The following is an 18248-nucleotide window of genomic DNA, read 5'->3' on the forward strand; positions in this document are numbered from 1 at the left end:
CACCCTGCCCTGTATTATAACTGCCTCAGGGCCGTTATGCCAATACATACAAAGTTGGTGAAAAAAGAAAAATCTAGCGCTCTATTCACTTAAACAATATATATTAATAAAAACCAGCATGTATACCTTTAAAATGAAATCAATAGCTGCTATCATAGATAGCTATGTGCTCAACCATACAGACAACAGACACGTAAACTAATATAGACAAAAAAAATGACAAAAATTATTTAATAATAGTCTCCTTATAAAAGCAATAAAAAATAAATAAATTCAATGAACCGGCCGGTGTAACCACTTAAAATAGCACAATCAATAGTAGAACAGATATATGTACATATATAATAATAACATTGAAGACCTGAGCTGTATGCTTTTTTGTAGGTCCGGATTCTGAGTATTTAATAAATTCCCATATTTGTATGGTCATATATAATTCCATACCGTACAGAGATTATTCAGTTCGCGGATCCGTTTATAGCAGTATATGTTTATCACAGAGATGATTTAGACGCAGAGTGATTGACTGTTATTGGCCGTTAGTGGGTGGTAATGGAGGGTTGGAAAAATGCGGGCGTGTCGCAACCGTTTCAGAGGCGTGTCGGATCCAGCGACCCAGCGTTGCCTGTACCCTCTCTCAGTTGGGAGCTATGGAGAGCTGCAATGTTATATTCTCGTGCTAATATTGCTGTTGGGACCAAGTTGTAAATCACGTACTGTAGGGTATATCGAGCCTGATACAGAATTGGACGCAGACGCGACTTTCTGCGAATGCCATTACAAAGCCCTTCCCTGGTGTAGATCATCTGTGCGTATGAATGTGCGAGGACTGGGGAAGCCCACTTTGAGTAGGGGCTAAGCACCATGCTACTCAAAAAAAACCCTGCCAAATCACCATTGGACCTCTGCCATCAATGGTGGAGAAACATTGGACCTCCGTCATGAATAGCAAAGCTATTGACAATCGATGTTCAATGGCCAACTCTATACGAGATCTGAAGAGGGGAAGGAAATATACAGTACGCCTGGACTATACTTATAGGCTTTTCATGTGTAATGAATTCAGTCCATTTGCAAAGTATTTGTATTTTGTTTGCAGTTAATGTTTCTGCTATACACCCTCCTAACAAATGCCATAATTGTTCTTATAGGTCAGGGTTGGAGTTCTGCATGCTGCCTAAACCTGCTCTAGAACCTGGATTACACTCACTGATGTATAATTTCTTTGTCCTCTTTCCTCTCCCACATCCCAGCTCTCTATGTCACTTTCCAGACTGTAGATCCGCAAGCTTTCGGATTTAACTCCCCCTACGGCATTTGCCTGCTCAGCACCTACGAGCTCTTCCTCAATGTCCTCAATGGCCCAGCCAACCGCACTGTGGACTCCCCAGATATGTACAGTCCCATCTACGGTTCATTCTGCGTCATCGCGTTTCTTCTGATGTTCAACCTGCTCATCGCCATGATGGGAGACACGCAAGGAGACATGGCGAAGAAGAAGGATGAGTTGTGGAAGGCACAGGTGAGGTGTTTGGAAGGACATTTATGAAATCTGGAGAAATCTGGTGCTGTAATAGATTGGTACTGAACGATCTCTAGATTGTAAGCTCTGTCACGAGCTCTCTGCTCCCACATCTGCATTTGTGTTGCCCACCTTGTAGACCCCTATTTTACGTACTGCGTGGTCTCCTTTCCCCACCTCCTAATAATTATCATCATCATAATAATACTTGCTGTATCTGGTGCAAATAAATATAGAATGGTGCTAATGTCTATGTTAGCCTGTCCGCAGAGGATTTAATCCGTGGTGTATTTATAATGGTGCAGGGTGTGTGATGCACATGGACTCGTGAATCAAGGGTTCCGGCGCCGCACACAATACACCCATGACAGTCACTTACGGATTCCCGCGCTGTCGATGGCGATATAGTTCCAGAGATATTTTTGGAACAGGAGATGGCAACTGCAAACCTCTGTGACGCTCTTTGTTTTCTTTAGATTATCTGAAAATCTATATGCAGTAATTTTGGCCACAATCAATATGTCTATTATGAATATGCCGACTGGGGAATTTCTCCATTTTAGCCATGTCGGCATTATTACTTTAAACTAGAGATGTGCGCTGCCCCCTGTGTTTTCTGTTTTGGCAAAACCACCAGTTTTGGTTTTGGCAAGACCACTCTCAAGTGTTTTCGTTTGGTTTTGCATTTCTTTCAAATTGATAAAAAGGGTTGGGTATGAAATACCAGCAGCTGAATAGCTGGTTCAAATACCGACAGCGGCATCCCGATGGATGAAGATCCCGATAGGGGTGGTAAGTATGCTAACCCCTCCCCCTCCAGCCCCTCCTTAGTGGTGCCTAACCTGAACCTCCCCCCCCTTAGTGCCTATCCCTAACCTCCCCCTGGGGGCGCCTAACCCTAACCCCACCTTCCTACACCCTAAACCTAACCCTCCTGGGGGGGTGCCTAACCTTAACCCCACTCAACCCTGGTGGTGCCTAATCCTGACCCCTCCCTCCTCGTAGCCTAAGCATAACCCTCCCCGGGAGGGTGCCTAACCCTAGTCTTCCCCGAGGGTTCCTTAACTCATCAACTTAACCCCCCCCTCCCACCGGGCAAGACCTAACAAGCCCAGCTTACCTTCCTTCGGGATGCCGGCTGTCAGGATTTCGGTGTCAGGATAAATATAGGTGTCGGGATTTCAACGCCTATCTTTTGTCCCGGGTTGGGCTTCCGATGGCCGGCATTATAACTGCATCCCTATAAAAATAGCTAAACATGTAATTTGGGCCTGTTTGGATCTCAGTGTTTAGATCCGAGATCTAAAGTTACGGGTAGACCTGAGCCGGGACTCCATTCTACTCGGATCCCCAAAAGTGATCTGAGCCAAGACTCGGTTTGATCCGGAACCCCAAAGTTCGGGGGTGTTTGGTTTTTTGCAAAACCAAACTACTCATCTCTACTTTGAACATAGTACTTTACCATTATGTTTAAAGTAGGGGTGTGCACCGGCCACTTTTCGTGTTTTGTGTTTTGGTTTTGGATCTGGATCTTTCTTCGTGTTTTGGATCTGGATTGGTTTTGCCAAAACCACCCTTCCGTGTTTTGGGTTCTGGGTTTTGTGTTTTGGATCTGTATTTTTTTTTTAAAAAGCATAAAAACAGCTAAAATCACAGAATTTGTTGGTTTCTCTGCTCCTATGCTATTATTAACCTCAATAACCTTAATTTCCACTCATTTCCAGTCTATTTTGAACACCTCACACCTCACAATAGTGTTTTTATGTCCAAAAGGTTGCACCGAGGTAGCTGGATGACTATGCTAAGCGACACGAGTGGGCGGCACAAACACGTGACCCATCTAGGAGTGACACTGCAGTGGCAGACAGGATGGCAGTTAGAAAAACTAGGCCCCAAACTGTACATAATGCAAAGAAAAAAAAGAAGTGCAAGATGGAATTGTCCTTGGGCCCTCCCACCCACCCTTATGTTGTATAAACAGGACATGCACACTTTAACAAATCAATCATTTCAGCGCCAGGGTCTGCCACACAACTGTGGCTGAAATGATTGGTTCGTTTGGGCCCCCACAAAACAAGCTGGCAATTAATGTGTCCCTGCACAAACTGGCTCTACGGAGGCAAGATGTCATCCTCATCCTCCTCATCCACCGATTCCTCATCCTCTTCAGTGTGTACATCCTCATCCTCACAAAGTATTAACTCGTCCCCACTTGAATCCACCACCACAGGTCCCTCTGTACCTTCTGGAGGCTGGTCTCCCTGGAAGAGCTGATAATTCATTTTGATGAACATCATCTTCTCCACATTCTGTGGAAGCAACCTCCTACGCCTTTCGCTGACAAGGTTCCCGGCTGCACTAAACACTCTTTCGGAGTACACACTGGAGGGGGGGCAACTCAGGTAAAATAGAGCCAGCTTGTACAGGGGCCTCCAAATTGCCTCTTTTTCCTGCCAGTACAGGTATGGACTGTCTGACATGCCTACTTGGATGCTGTCACCGATGTAATCCTCCACCATTCTGTCAATGGTGACAGTATCATATGCAGTGACAGTAGACATGTCAGAAATTGTTGCCAGGTCCTTCAGTCCGGACCAGATGTCCAAACTTGGTCCTGCCTGCCCTGCATCACCGCCAGCGGGTTGCTTAGGATACCTAAGTTTTTTCCTGGCAGCCCCAGTTGCGGGAGAAAATGAAGAAGGAGCCGTTGACGTGTCACGTTCCGCTTCAGCTGACAGTGTGTTCACCAGCAGGTCTTTGCACCTCTGCAGGCTTGTGTCGGCCGGAAAGAGAGACACCACATAGGCTTTAAACCTAGGATCAAGCACGGTGGCCAAAATGTAGTGGTCTGATTTCAACAGATTGACCACCCTGGAATCCTGGCAAAGCGAATGAAGGGCTTCATCCACAAGTCCCACATGCCGAGCGGAATCGCTCCGTCTTAGCTCCTCCTTCACTTTCTCCAGCTGCTTCTGCAAAAGCCTGATGAGGGGAATGACCTGACTCAAGCTGGCTGTGTCTTAACTGACTTCACGTGTGGCAAGTTCGAAGGGCTGGAGAACCTTGCACAACACGGAAATCATTCTCCACTGCGCTTGAGTCAGGTGCATACCCCCTCCTTTGCCTATGTCATAGGTGGATGTATAGGCTTGTATGGCCTTTTGCTGCTCCTCCATCCTCTGAAGCATATAGAGGGTTGAGTTCCACCGCGTCACAACCTCTTGCTTCAGGTGATGGCGGGGCAGGTTCAAGAGTGTTTGCTGGCGCTCCAGTCTTCGGCACGCAGTCGCTGAATGGCGAAAGTGGCCAGAAATTTTTCGGGCCACCCAAAGCGTCTCCTGCACGCCCCTGTCGCTTTTCAGAAAATTCTGCACCACCAAGTTTATTGTGTGAGCAAAACATGGGACGTGCTGGAATTTGCCCAGATGTAATGCCCGCACAATATTGGTGGCGTTGTCAGATATCACAAATCCCCAGGAGAGTCTAAGTGGGGTAAGCCACTGGGCGATGATTTCCCTCAGTTTCTCTAAGAGGTTGTCGGCGGTGTGCCTCTTACTGAAACCTGTGATACACAGCGTAGCCTGCCTTGTAACGAGCTGGCATTTCTGAGATGCTGCTACTGGTGACGCTGCTGCTGTTGCTGCGTAAGGTGATACATCTACCCAGTGGGCTGTCACAGTCATATAGTCCTTAGTCTGCCCTGTTCCACTTGTCCACATGTCCGTGGTTAAGTGGACATTGTGTACAACGGCATTTTTCAGGACACTGAGGACACTTTTTCTGACGTTTCTGTACAGTCTCGGTATCGCCTGCCTAGTGAAGTGGAATCTAGACGGGATTTGGAACCGGGGACACACTACCTCCATCAATTGTCTAAATCCCACTGCACTAATGGCGGATACCGGACGCACGTCTAACACCAACATAGCAGTCAAGGCCTCAGTTATACGTTTTGCTTCAGGATGACTGCTGTCGTACTTCATCCTCCTCGCTAAGGACTGTTGGAGGGTCAATTGTTTAGTAAAAGTAGTGGTGTTCCTACTTCCTCTCTGGGATGATGAACGACTCCCAGCAGCAGCAACAGCAGCAGCAGCAGCAGTAGGCGTAGCAATGCAGGATCCTCCAGAGGAATCCCGGATAGGAGAGTCAGTCATGCCAGTGACATGGCCTGCAGGACTACTTCCGATCCTGACTAAGGAGGAAATTGACGAGGAGGGAGTTGACGGTGTGGTTTGCAGGCGCTTGGATACAACAGGACAACGGGATTTAGGTGTCCCTGGACTGCTTACGGTCTTAGCCAAAGTTTCTGAACTTGACAGTAACTTTTTATGAACGCGCTGCAGGTGCCGTATAAGGGAGGATGTTCCTAGGTGGTTGACGTCCCTACCCCTACTTATTTCACCTTTACATATGGTACATATGGCAAGACAGTTGTTGTCCGGATTTGGATAGAAATATTGCCAGACCAAAGAGGTGGAATGTTTGGTCTTCTGCCCAGGCATGACCGTGATGGGCTTTTTCATCCCACGGACAACAACTGTCTCCCCCGGAGCCTGATTTAAACAAACCACATCACCATCAGAATCCTCCTCGCCAACTTCCTCCTCAGCGCCAGCTACACCAGTATCCTCATCCTGTTGTACTTCAACAGTGACATCTTCAATTTGCATATCAGCAAGTGGACTGTGGGTGCTCCTTTCAGCACTTGCAGGGGGCGTGCAAATGGTGGAAAGAGCCACCTCTTCCCGTCCAGTGCTGGGAAGGTCAGGCATCGCAACCACCACCACACTTGGACTCTCCTTGGGGATTTGTGATATCTTCTTAGAAAGCACAGTTCTTCGCTGTGCTTTTGCCAGCTTAACTCTTTTGATTTTTTTAGTGGGAGGAGGGCTTCCATCGTCATGTGAAGCTGAACCACTAGTCATGAACATACTAGGGATCGACCTTAGCCGTTCCTTGCCACTCCGTGTCGTAAATGGCATATTGGCAAGTTTACGTTTCTCTTCAGCTGATTTAAATGTCTTTTTCAAGGTCATTTTCCTGAACTTTGCCATTTGGGATTGTATGTGCCCTCTACTATGACATTGGGCATCGGCCTTGGCAGACGACGTTGATGGCATGTTATCGTCCATGTCATGACTAGTGGCAGCAGCTTCAGCACTAGGAGGAAGTGGTTCTTGATCTTTCTCTATTTTATTTTTATCGGAGAAAGTTTGGTCCTCCATTTATGTTATATCGATTTGATATATACGTGCGGCTAAACACAGAAAATAATTTTTTTTTTGGTTTGGACTGGAGTGTACTTTGTGGGTTACAGCACCCTTTAACGGTCAAGCCAGCCGGCCCTTTACTTATGACACAGGCGCACTCTTGGCACTACTTTGTTGATGCACGTGCGGCTACTGCGCACACAATTCACAAACACAGAAAATAATTTTTTTTTTGGTTTGGACTGGAGTGTACTTTGGGGGTTACAGCACCCTTTAACGGTCAAGCCAGCCGGCCCTTTACTTATGACACAGGCGCACGCTTGGCACTACTTTGTTGATGCACGTGCGGCTACTGCGCACACAATTCACAAACACAGAAAATAATTTTTTTTTAGGTTTGGACTGGAGTGTACTTTCGGGGGTTACAGCACCCTTAACGGTCAAGCCAGCCGGCCCTTTACTTATGACACAGGCGCACGCTTGGCACTACTTTGTTGATGCACGTGCGGCTACTGCGCACACAATTCACAAACACAGAAAATAATTTTTTTTTGGTTTGGACTGGAGTGTACTTTCGGGGGTTACAGCACCCTTTAACGGTCAAGCCAGCCGGCCCTTTACTTATGACACAGGCGCACGCTTGGCACTACTTTGTTGATGCACGTGCGGCTACTGCGCACACAATTCACAAACACAGAAAATAATTTTTTTTTTGGTTTGGACTGGAGTGTACTTTGGGGGTTACAGCACCCTTTAATGGTCAAGCCAGCCGGCCCTTTACTTATGACACAGGCGCACGCTTGGCACTACTTTGTTGATGCACGTGCGGCTACTGCGCACACAATTCACAAACACAGAAAATAATTTTTTTTTGGTTTGGACTGGAGTGTACTTTCGGGGGTTACAGCACCCTTTAACGGTCAAGCCAGCCGGCCCTTTACTTATGACACAGGCGCACGCTTGGCACTACTTTGTTGATGCACGTGCGGCTACTGCGCACACAATTCACAAACACAGAAAATAATTTTTTTTTTGGTTTGGACTGGAGTGTACTTTGGGGGTTACAGCACCCTTTAACGGTCAAGCCAGCCGGCCCTTTACTTATGACACAGGCGCACGCTTGGCACTACTTTGTTGATGCACGTGCGGCTACTGCGCACACAATTCACAAACACAGAAAATAATTTTTTTTTTGGTTTGGACTGGAGTGTACTTTCGGGGGTTACAGCACCCTTAACGGTCAAGCCAGCCGGCCCTTTACTTATGACACAGGCGCACGTTTGGCACTACTTTGTTGATGCACGTGCGGCTACTGCGCACACAATTCACAAACACAGAAAATAATTTTTTTTTTGATTTGGACTGGAGTGTACTTTGGGGGTTACAGCACCCTTTAACGGTCAAGCCAGCCGGCCCTTTACTTATGACACAGGCGCACGCTTGGCACTACTTTGTTGATGCACGTGCGGCTACTGCGCACACAATTCACAAACACAGAAAATAATTTTTTTTTTGGTTTGGACTGGAGTGTACTTTCGGGGGTTACAGCACCCTTAACGGTCAAGCCAGCCGGCCCTTTACTTATGACACAGGCGCACGCTTGGCACTACTTTGTTGATGCACGTGCGGCTACTGCGCACACAATTCACAAACACAGAAAATAATTTTTTTTTTGGTTTGGACTGGAGTGTACTTTGGGGGTTACAGCACCCTTTAACGGTCAAGCCAGCCGGCCCTTTACTTATGACACAGGCGCACGCTTGGCACTACTTTGTTGATGCACGTGCGGCTACTGCGCACACAATTCACAAACACAGAAAATAATTTTTTTTTGGTTTGGACTGGAGTGTACTTTCGGGGGTTACAGCACCCTTTAACGGTCAAGCCAGCCGGCCCTTTACTTATGACACAGGCGCACGCTTGGCACTACTTTGTTGATGCACGTGCGGCTACTGCGCACACAATTCACAAACACAGAAAATAATTTTTTTTTTGGTTTGGACTGGAGTGTACTTTCGGGGGTTACAGCACCCTTAACGGTCAAGCCAGCCGGCCCTTTACTTATGACACAGGCGCACGTTTGGCACTACTTTGTTGATGCACGTGCGGCTACTGCGCACACAATTCACAAACACAGAAAATAATTTTTTTTTTGGTTTGGACTGGAGTGTACTTTGGGGGTTACAGCACCCTTTAACGGTCAAGCCAGCCGGCCCTTTACTTATGACACAGGCGCACGCTTGGCACTACTTTGTTGATGCTCGTGCGGATACTGCGCACACAATTCACAAACACAGAAAATAATTTTTTTTTTGGTTTGGACTGGAGTGTACTTTCGGGGGTTACAGCACCCTTAACGGTCAAGCCAGCCGGCCCTTTACTTATGACACAGGCGCACGCTTGGCACTACTTTGTTGATGCACGTGCGGCTACTGCGCACACAATTCACAAACACAGAAAATAATTTTTTTTTTGGTTTGGACTGGAGTGTACTTTCGGGGGTTACAGCACCCTTTAACGGTCAAGCCAGCCGGCCCTTTACTTATGACACAGGCGCACGCTTGGCACTACTTTGTTGATGCACGTGCGGCTACTGCGCACACAATTCACAAACACAGAAAATAATTTTTTTTTTGGTTTGGACTGGAGTGTACTTTCGGGGGTTACAGCACCCTTAACGGTCAAGCCAGCCGGCCCTTTACTTATGACACAGGCGCACGCTTGGCACTACTTTGTTGATGCACGTGCGGCTACTGCGCACACAATTCACAAACACAGAAAATAATTTTTTTTTGGTTTGGACTGGAGTGTACTTTCGGGGGTTACAGCACCCTTTAACGGTCAAGCCAGCCGGCCCTTTACTTATGACACAGGCGCACGCTTGGCACTACTTTGTTGATGCACGTGCGGCTACTGCGCACACAATTCACAAACACAGAAAATATATTATTTTTTTAGCACTTGTGGGGAGCACCCCTGATGGACAGAGCACCCCCTGGACAACACTACAGCACTCCTTTAGGACTGGGACACTGCACAGGACTTTGGAGTGGACACTATGGAGAACTGACTGCACAACACAGTCCAGCCAGCCCCTATGGACTTTGAAGTAGTGGACACAGCCCCTATTAACAACAGCAGCACAGCACAACACAGCCAGCCCCTATGGACTTTGAAGTAGTGGACAACAGCAGCACTACACTACACTACACTACACAGCCCTAACTCCCACCCTCCCTCTTCACTGTCCACAGCCGAGTGAGAAAATGGCGCCGACGCGGGTACCTTATATAGGATCCAAAACCCGCGAGACTTGGAAGGCGGGATGATGACGTTTTGCCTCGATTTCAGATCCGAGTCAGGCGGGAAAAGTCGAGCCTGACTCGGATCGGACTCGGATCGGGGGGGCTCGGGGGGGTTCGGATTTCAGAAATCCGAACCCGCTCACCCCTAGTTTAAAGTTATTATATCTATATAGTTAAAAAATGCTTAAACTGGCATTCTCCCATTGGCATATTCACTGCCAACATATTGATTGAAAAGTGGGTCCAGTCATTTGGAAATGCAAATACGGGATCCTTATTTAACAAGAAGCCACCACAAATGTAGTTTTTAGTGCCAAATAATGCAACATGCTTGCAGAAATAAAATCTCAAACTCATTTATGTTTTTCAGTCAGTCAATAATCCAGACTAATAATCCATCTGAAGATTTTAGATTTAGATCCCGTTGAAATAAGATATAAAAATACTGACAATAGAGGCTACTCACTGTAGTTCTTGGTATAAAAAAAATAAGACAAATCTAAAAAGGAGATAGCAAATCAAAAACATTTTTCTGCAAATTTGCTTGTACTGTAACTATTATGAACATTTGCGTTACACAGTATCATTTTTTTCCTTTGATTTAATAAATGCAGCACCAAAAAAAAGTATCTACATTTTTTTTTATTATTTATTTTTTTTATTATTATTATCATTATTATTATTATTATTATTATTATTATTATTATTATTATTATTATTATTATTATTACAGATTAACTGCCCTATCATCTCCTGTTTCATTGTATGGTTCCTGAGTGGCATTTTCAAACGCCTCTGCTTGATTGAACAATATATACTGGAAATATACTGTATATTGCAGTAGTGGTATATGACTAAAGATCACATTCCGTTTTCCTGCCTTTAGATCAGTGGCGCTACAGTGATGATAGAGCGGACGGTTCCAAAACGTCTGTTGTTTGGCTCGAAATCATCTGAACACAGCTTGGAAGAAAGACGATATCTCAGGTACGTGTCAAAGAGTCCTAAAATCCTAGGAAGGGTTAGAGGCGGGGGGGGGGCATTCTGAGAGACTTGCCTATTCTTGAGTGGGGCCGGGAGTGGCACCCAATTTTCGGGAGACTCCTGGCTGTCCTGGGGGGTAGGCAAGTATGGTTTGTGCGCAGTTGCTTGGACCATGGGTCGGCGTCTCAGTACATTTCCAGGCGGCTGTAGCAAATTTTTGCCTGTAAGCTGCTGACGCATTAGCTCCCACATCTGAATCAGGCACACTGTTACAATGATGATGCATCCACATACATTACACATAGCACACTATAGAAAATATGTCATCCCAACCTGATAGGAGGGCACCAAATTCATATTTTTATGTAATTCTCAATATTTTTGACACACTCCCTAAAACATCATAAGTTATAACACAGAAACGTTAAAAAGAACAGGAACACTGTCAGGTATAAATACTTCTAGGAATAAATCTATTAAATAAAAAATAAAAAAACAATCTGGTTGTGTCTATGGGGCATAGGGCCTGATTCAGCGCTGAACACTCTGACCAGAGCGCTCGCTCTGAATCAGGGCCCTCCTACCTTTTTTTGGAACGTCCTCCACCCACAGCTATAGCGAGCGTCCATGATGATGATCGGGCTTGCGACGGAGACCCTGCGGTAGGGTCTACCTGCCACAAGCCCTGGAGTGATTTTGGCTCTATCAGAGCCAAAATCACTCCCACTGACATCCCTTCTGCTCCACGGGAGGTTTCTGTCCTCCCTGAGCTCGCCTTAGGACACCTGCGTTACGGTTTGACAGGTGTACCGCCCCAGTCAAACTCCCCACCTGCCACTGTCCCCGGAGCGGGACTAGTGATGTCAGTGGGGCCGGCTTGAGACGGTAGGCGTTCCCATGGGAACGCCTCCGTCTGGCAGGCACGCCCACCAAAGGGGGCATGCTGTCAATCAACATCGACAGCACGCCCCCTTTGGTGCGAGACCCGGAGCGACAGCTTGGCTGTCGCAGTCCGGGTCTCGCGCATGCGCACGACGGAGCTCCCTCAGTCGTGCGCATGCGCAGTGGGGAACATCGACCTGCTTGCGAGCGTACTGCCGCCCGCGAGCGGGTCTGAATGACCCCCATAGTCATCAATGATTGGGTTTTAGACCCAATCATTTTAATTTATTTTCGCTGCTACATTATTCGCAGCAACAAGAAATTCGCCTGAATGTATTAACAATGACATCCAGGGAGAGTGACCCGTCCCTGCGGTGTATAAGTAGTGAGGTGGTCGCACGTGCGGTGGCCATTGCTGGGGAGGGGTCCTACGGAACCTTCTCCTTGTAATTTCTGTGGTAAGTAGGCTACAGTGGCCAGCGCCATCCGAAGATGGTGCCGGAGCCAAGTTCCGCTTGGTAAATCTGACAGACTAGAAGCCCCTAAAGTGACCTATGGGGCCTACGGCTGCTGTCGGAAGTGGAGGGACTGCGGCACATATCGGAGTAGTCCGCCGCAGTCCCTCCATGTTACATTCAGGGGAAACTTCTTATTTATGGGTTCCCACCAAAAATGAGTATTTTTAGGGGATATCCTGCAAATATTATTTGATAAATAGGCCCCTATGGCACATTAATACGTTGGCAGTTATTATTCTGGTACTGTACAGTATATAAATATGGTTGTCGTAGCACCACAGTATTTTCCATGTTATTGGACCTGATTCATTACGGATCGCAACTGAGAAAATATGCTAATGATTGCTATCGCAATGCTGTCGCAGCCTAACATAAGGACGCCCACTTTACTGTACACGCATCCGTAATGCTTAGCAAGACTGCGAAACCATCGGTAACATGGAGTACCATCACAGCCTCACGCACACTTGCACAAGGTCTGACCTTACTTACCTCATCGCACGCAGTGGAAGCCCAAGCTGTGTATGACATCGCAGTGGCTAATTTATGCACGCCCCTGTAATGGCGATCAAACACACTGGCGCTCCTACGTTTCACCGACAAGCCCCGTCACCACACCCAAATGGTCATTTCCTGTCAATCACTCTGCGATGGGTCTACGTAGCTGCTGCGATCGCAGTGAAACCTTCGTGCACGCGCACTGCGATGCATGCGCAGAGCGTAACAATCGGCCGTCTGCGTGCGTAATCGCAGTTGCGATCGGTAATGAATCAGGCCTATTATTAGTAGTGTGGAAGCACAGTAACTATTGAATACTGGTCGGTATTTGAACATTTATTTGGGATGCAATCGGGAAACCGGCTGACATGATCCCGACAGCCGGCTTCCCGACTACTTTATCCCGCCGTGGGATAAATGACCAGAGTCTACTGTATATCTAGACGCCTGTCATTTTCCCGACGCCGGGAGACAGGCGCCCGGCATCCCGATCGAAGGGATGCCGGGCGCCGCGAGCGGACAGCCGCGGGGAGGAGGCCTTAGGTTTAGCGCACCCGGGGGGGACTTAGGGTTAGGCACCCCCCTGGGAGGTTAGGGTTAGGCTAGGGGAAGGGAGGGTTAGGGTTAGGCACCCCCAGGGGGGGACTTAGGGTTAGGCACCCCCCGGGGTACTTAGGTTTAGGCATCGGGAAAGGGGGGGTTAGGGTTAGGCACTTACAGGGGGGAGGTTAGGGTTAGGCACCCCTAAGGAAGGTTAGAGTTAGGGGGGGTTAGATTAGTGATTACTTACCTGAGGACGATCGGGATTTCCAGCGCTGTCGGGCTGCCGCTGCTGGGATCTGTTCAGCTGTCGGGCTGCCGGGAATCGAACCGCATACCGATTCCATTTATTTACAGTTAAAGAGAATTATCCATAGAGGAAAAGCTTTCTGATTTGTGAAGTCAGTAGTTCCTAGCAGATGAATAAGCTGCATTCTGGAGGCCCATTCATTTAATTTGAAATGCCCCTTAGAAAATCATTCCAAAACTTTAAAGTCTATTTAACAATAACGATTGTTTTCTTGGCCTTGTGTAGCGTGGAGGAGAGGAGATGGCACGCGTTCCCATCACATGATGGCAAACAGTCCGACAGCGACTCCGATGAGGACATCCCACCTCACAAAGTGCTGGAGAAGCAGACACATGCCACCAATCAGCCTGCCACGGGGGAGAGGAGGGCAGACGGCAGTCATGGAACAGAAGATGGGGGAAAAGTTATTCATGATGATGATGATGATATATGGGATGAAGAGATATTTGAGCTTTAAACTCTTTACGCAAATTAAATGACAGTGTTCTTTCTGTAAACACATGACATTATTTCCCCCATGTATGGGGTCACTGTCCATCGTTCCCGCTCGTAATATATTTTTTAGTGTCCGCTGTTCTGACCACAATAATTTCACTTTTGTCTTTTGGATGTTATATTTCTTACAGTGTTCTATCATTTCCTTGGATGCTTGATGTTAATATGCGATGTACTTATTGTAAACCCTTCGTTAAAGTAATTAAAGAAACAAAACTATGAAAAAAACTTTCAAATAGTCCGCCCAAAAAGAAGTTCTCTATATACTGCAATGGAAAAGTTACAGTATGAACATAACACAAGGACATATGGGTAAGATAATAAATTAATGGCCTCCTACTACCCCGAATCGGCACATCCTTTTTTTTTGCCAGTCCATGGGCCTATTTTGAAGTGGATGCAGATGACGGGAGCTGGGCGTATTACCGCAGTGGTGCCCGCGTCTAATGCCGCCTCCGATTTTCAAACAACTGAGAAGCCCACTTACAGTGTCCTAGGTCAGTGGATTTCCATCTGTGTATATTTAGACACACCATCGTGCATGTGCAGTTTCTCTGTCCGAGTATGGCCTCTTGTATGTGAGCGTTTGTGTGTCTTTGAAGTTTGAATGCATCCCTTTCAGTGACAGGCCCGCATTGGCTTCAACACCCCCTGTGAACGCCCACTGAATTCTCAGACCATGTGTCCGATTCTGTGCCGCGTATTAGCTCTAGAATCATCACAATTATCCAAGTAACAGGGTCAAGAGATTGGGGGTTCCCCTAACCCAGCAAGGACGCCCCCAGCCTGGTGCCACTGCAGTGGACCCCTGTATTTTGGTTTTGGTTCTTAATCATCATTGTGTTTTGGTTTTGATTTTGGCAAAACTACCCTCAGGTGCTTTGGTTCGGGTTTGGTTTTCAGATTTATTTAGAAATTGATAAAAATGGCTGAAATCATGTAACTTTGATCTGTTTTCGTTCTTACAGTATTATTAAGTTAATATTAACATCAACAACCTTCATTTCCAGTCATTTTCAGTCAAGTTTGACCACCTCATAGCACCTAAAATTACAAGGGAGGGACTTAAATGCAATTTGAAATATGCGAGATCTGAATACCGAACTTGGCTAGAAGACCCGAAAATGCTCGGATATGGACTGTGTTGTCCAACAGGATAACCAACCCTTAAATACATTTATTATTATATTCAATTTTGACAAATTATATAAAGTTACTGATGGACAGTATTTATTTTGTTATATAGGGAAAATATGCGAGTATGACTAACCCAAACCCTTAATTCTTCCATCGCCCAGTGCATAACCCTAACCCACCCCTCCCATAGCCTAACGCTCCCCCTAGTGCCTAACCCCAACCCTTCCCCTAGTGCCTAACCCTCCCCCTAGTGCCTAACCCACCTCCTAGTGCCTAACCCACCCACTAGTGCCTAACCCTAACTCTCCCCTGCGTTGCCTAACCATAATTCTCCACTACTGGAGGCATTTTCATGTTGACATTCTGAGGATGCCGTCATGTTCAATGTCTACATTTCAATAAGGTCGACGTTAAAACTGTCGACGTTGTGCTGTGAACGTTATGCATATTGACATTATAAGTATTAACATTCTGACTACATCCTAAAAATAATAATGATAACAATAATCATAATAGCAATAATAATAATCATAATCGGACTCAAACAGCTGATTAAAATGGCCCCAACTACTGTAGTTTGCGGCCACAGCCACATACAGATGTGTCCTCTTGCATTTTTGCCGCACATGGCGCAAACGGGTACGCGCACCAGCGAATTCATAGGATTTCATGGTGCGAATGCAGTATGCGGCATGGCGTATTGTGGCACACGCAGCAGTGGCTAATCACGTTGTGCAATGCGTGCACGCGTTTGCAGCGAGAGCGGCAAAGATGCAAGAGGACACATCTGTAATGATAAACACAGAAATAACACTTATAAACGCACAGCTTAGACATATTGCTACTTAAAAGGGAAGAAAGATAAAGCAGTGAAGGAGTCACTGATAAAGTTACTCTGATAACTCATAAAGTAACACTGATAACTGACAAAGTAACAGCGATAACTGATAAAGTAACACTGATAACTGACAAAGTAACAGCGATAACTGATAAAGTAACACTGCTAACTGACACAGTAACAGCGATAACTGATAAAGTAACACTGATAACTGATAAAGTAACACTGATAACTGACAAAGTAACAGCGATAACTGATAAAGTAACAGCGATAACTGATAACGTAACACTGATAACTGATAAAGTAACACTGATAACTGACAAAGTAACACTGATAACTGATAAAGTAACAGCGATAACTGATAACGTAACACTGATAACTGATAAAGTAACACTGATAACTGACAAAGTAACACTGATAACTGATAAAGTAACACTGATAACTGATAAAGTAACACTGATAACTGACAAAGTAACACTGATACTGATAAAGTAACACTGATAACTGACAAAGTAACACTGATAACTGATAAAGTAACACTGATAACTGACAAAGTAACACTGATAACTGACAAAGTAACACTGATACTGATAAAGTAACACTGATAACTGACAAAGTAACACTGATAACTGATAAAGTAACACTGATAACTGACAAAGTAACAGCGATAACTGATAAAGTAACACTGATAACTGATAAAGTAACAGCGATAACTGACAAAGTAACACTGATAACTGATAAAGTAACACTGATAACTGACAAAGTAACAGCGATAACTGACAAAGTAACAGCGATAACTGATAAAGTAACACTGATAACTGATAAAGTAACAGCGATAACTGATAAAGTAACACTGATAACTGACAAAGTAACAGCGATAACTGACAAAGTAACAGCGATAACTGATAAAGTAACACTGATAACTGATAAAGTAACAGCGATAACTGATAAAGTAACACTGATAACTGACAAAGTGACAGTGATAACTGATAAAGTAACACTGATAACTGACAAAGTAACAGCGATAACTGACAAAGTAACAGCGATAACTGATAAAGTAACACTGATAACTGATAAAGTAACAGCGATAACTGATAAAGTAACACTGATAACTGACAAAGTAACAGCGATAACTGACAAAGTAACAGCGATAACTGATAAAGTAACACTGATAACTGACAAAGTGACACTGATAACTGATAAAATAACAGCGATAACTGACAAAGTAACACTGATAACTGACAAAGTAACAGCGATAACTGATAAAGTAACACTGATAACTGACAAAGTAACAGCGATAACTGATAAAGTGACACTGATAACTGATAAAGTAACACTGATAACTGACAAAGTAACAGCGATAACTGACAAAGTAACACTGATAACTGATAAAGTAACAGCGATAACTGATAAAGTAACACTGATAACTGACAAAGTATCAGCGATAACTGATAAAGTAACACTGATAACTGATAAAGTAACAGCGATAACTGATAAAGTAACACTGATAACTGACAAAGTGACAGCGATAACTGATAAAGTAACACTGATAACTGACAAAGTAACAGCGATAACTGATAAAGTAACACTGATAACTGACAAAGTAACAGCGATAACTGATAAAGTAACACTGATAACTGACAAAGTAACAGCGATAACTGATAAAGTAACACTGATAACTGACAAAGTATCAGCGATAACTGATAAAGTAACACTGATAACTGATAAAGTAACAGCGATGACTGATAAAGTAACACTGATAACTGACAAAGTGACAGTGATAACTGATAAAGTAACACTGATAACTGACAAAGTAACAGCGATAACTGACAAAGTAACACTGATAACTGACAAAGTAACACTGATAACTGACAAAGTATCAGCGATAACTGATAAAGTAACACTGATAACTGATAAAGTAACAGCGATAACTGATAAAGTAACACTGATAACTGACAAAGTGACAGTGATAACTGATAAAGTAACACTGATAACTGACAAAGTAACAG

The 18248-nt window shown here is 45.1% G+C and overlaps 1 protein-coding gene across 2 annotated transcripts in view; it reads left to right on the top strand.

Annotated features, from left to right (window-relative positions):
- The window catches only part of LOC148477857 (transient receptor potential cation channel subfamily V member 6-like), a 62824-nt gene extending 48232 nt beyond the window's left edge, over nt 1–14592 (top strand). For both annotated transcript variants that reach the window (XM_088456092.1, XM_088456093.1), the window contains 3 exons: nt 1254–1522; nt 10924–11024; nt 13995–14592. In XM_088456092.1, the coding sequence (XP_088312218.1) occupies nt 1254–1522; nt 10924–11024; nt 13995–14226 (602 nt within the window). In that variant the 3' untranslated portion in view covers nt 14227–14592. The remainder of the gene's footprint in view (nt 1–1253; nt 1523–10923; nt 11025–13994) is intronic.
- The last annotated feature ends 3656 nt before the right edge of the window (nt 14593–18248 follow it).

The sequence above is a fragment of the Taudactylus pleione genome, unplaced genomic scaffold, assembly GCF_031769625.1.
Source record: "Taudactylus pleione unplaced genomic scaffold, aTauple2 ptg000685l, whole genome shotgun sequence".
Classification (NCBI taxonomy): Eukaryota; Metazoa; Chordata; class Amphibia; order Anura; family Myobatrachidae; genus Taudactylus; species Taudactylus pleione.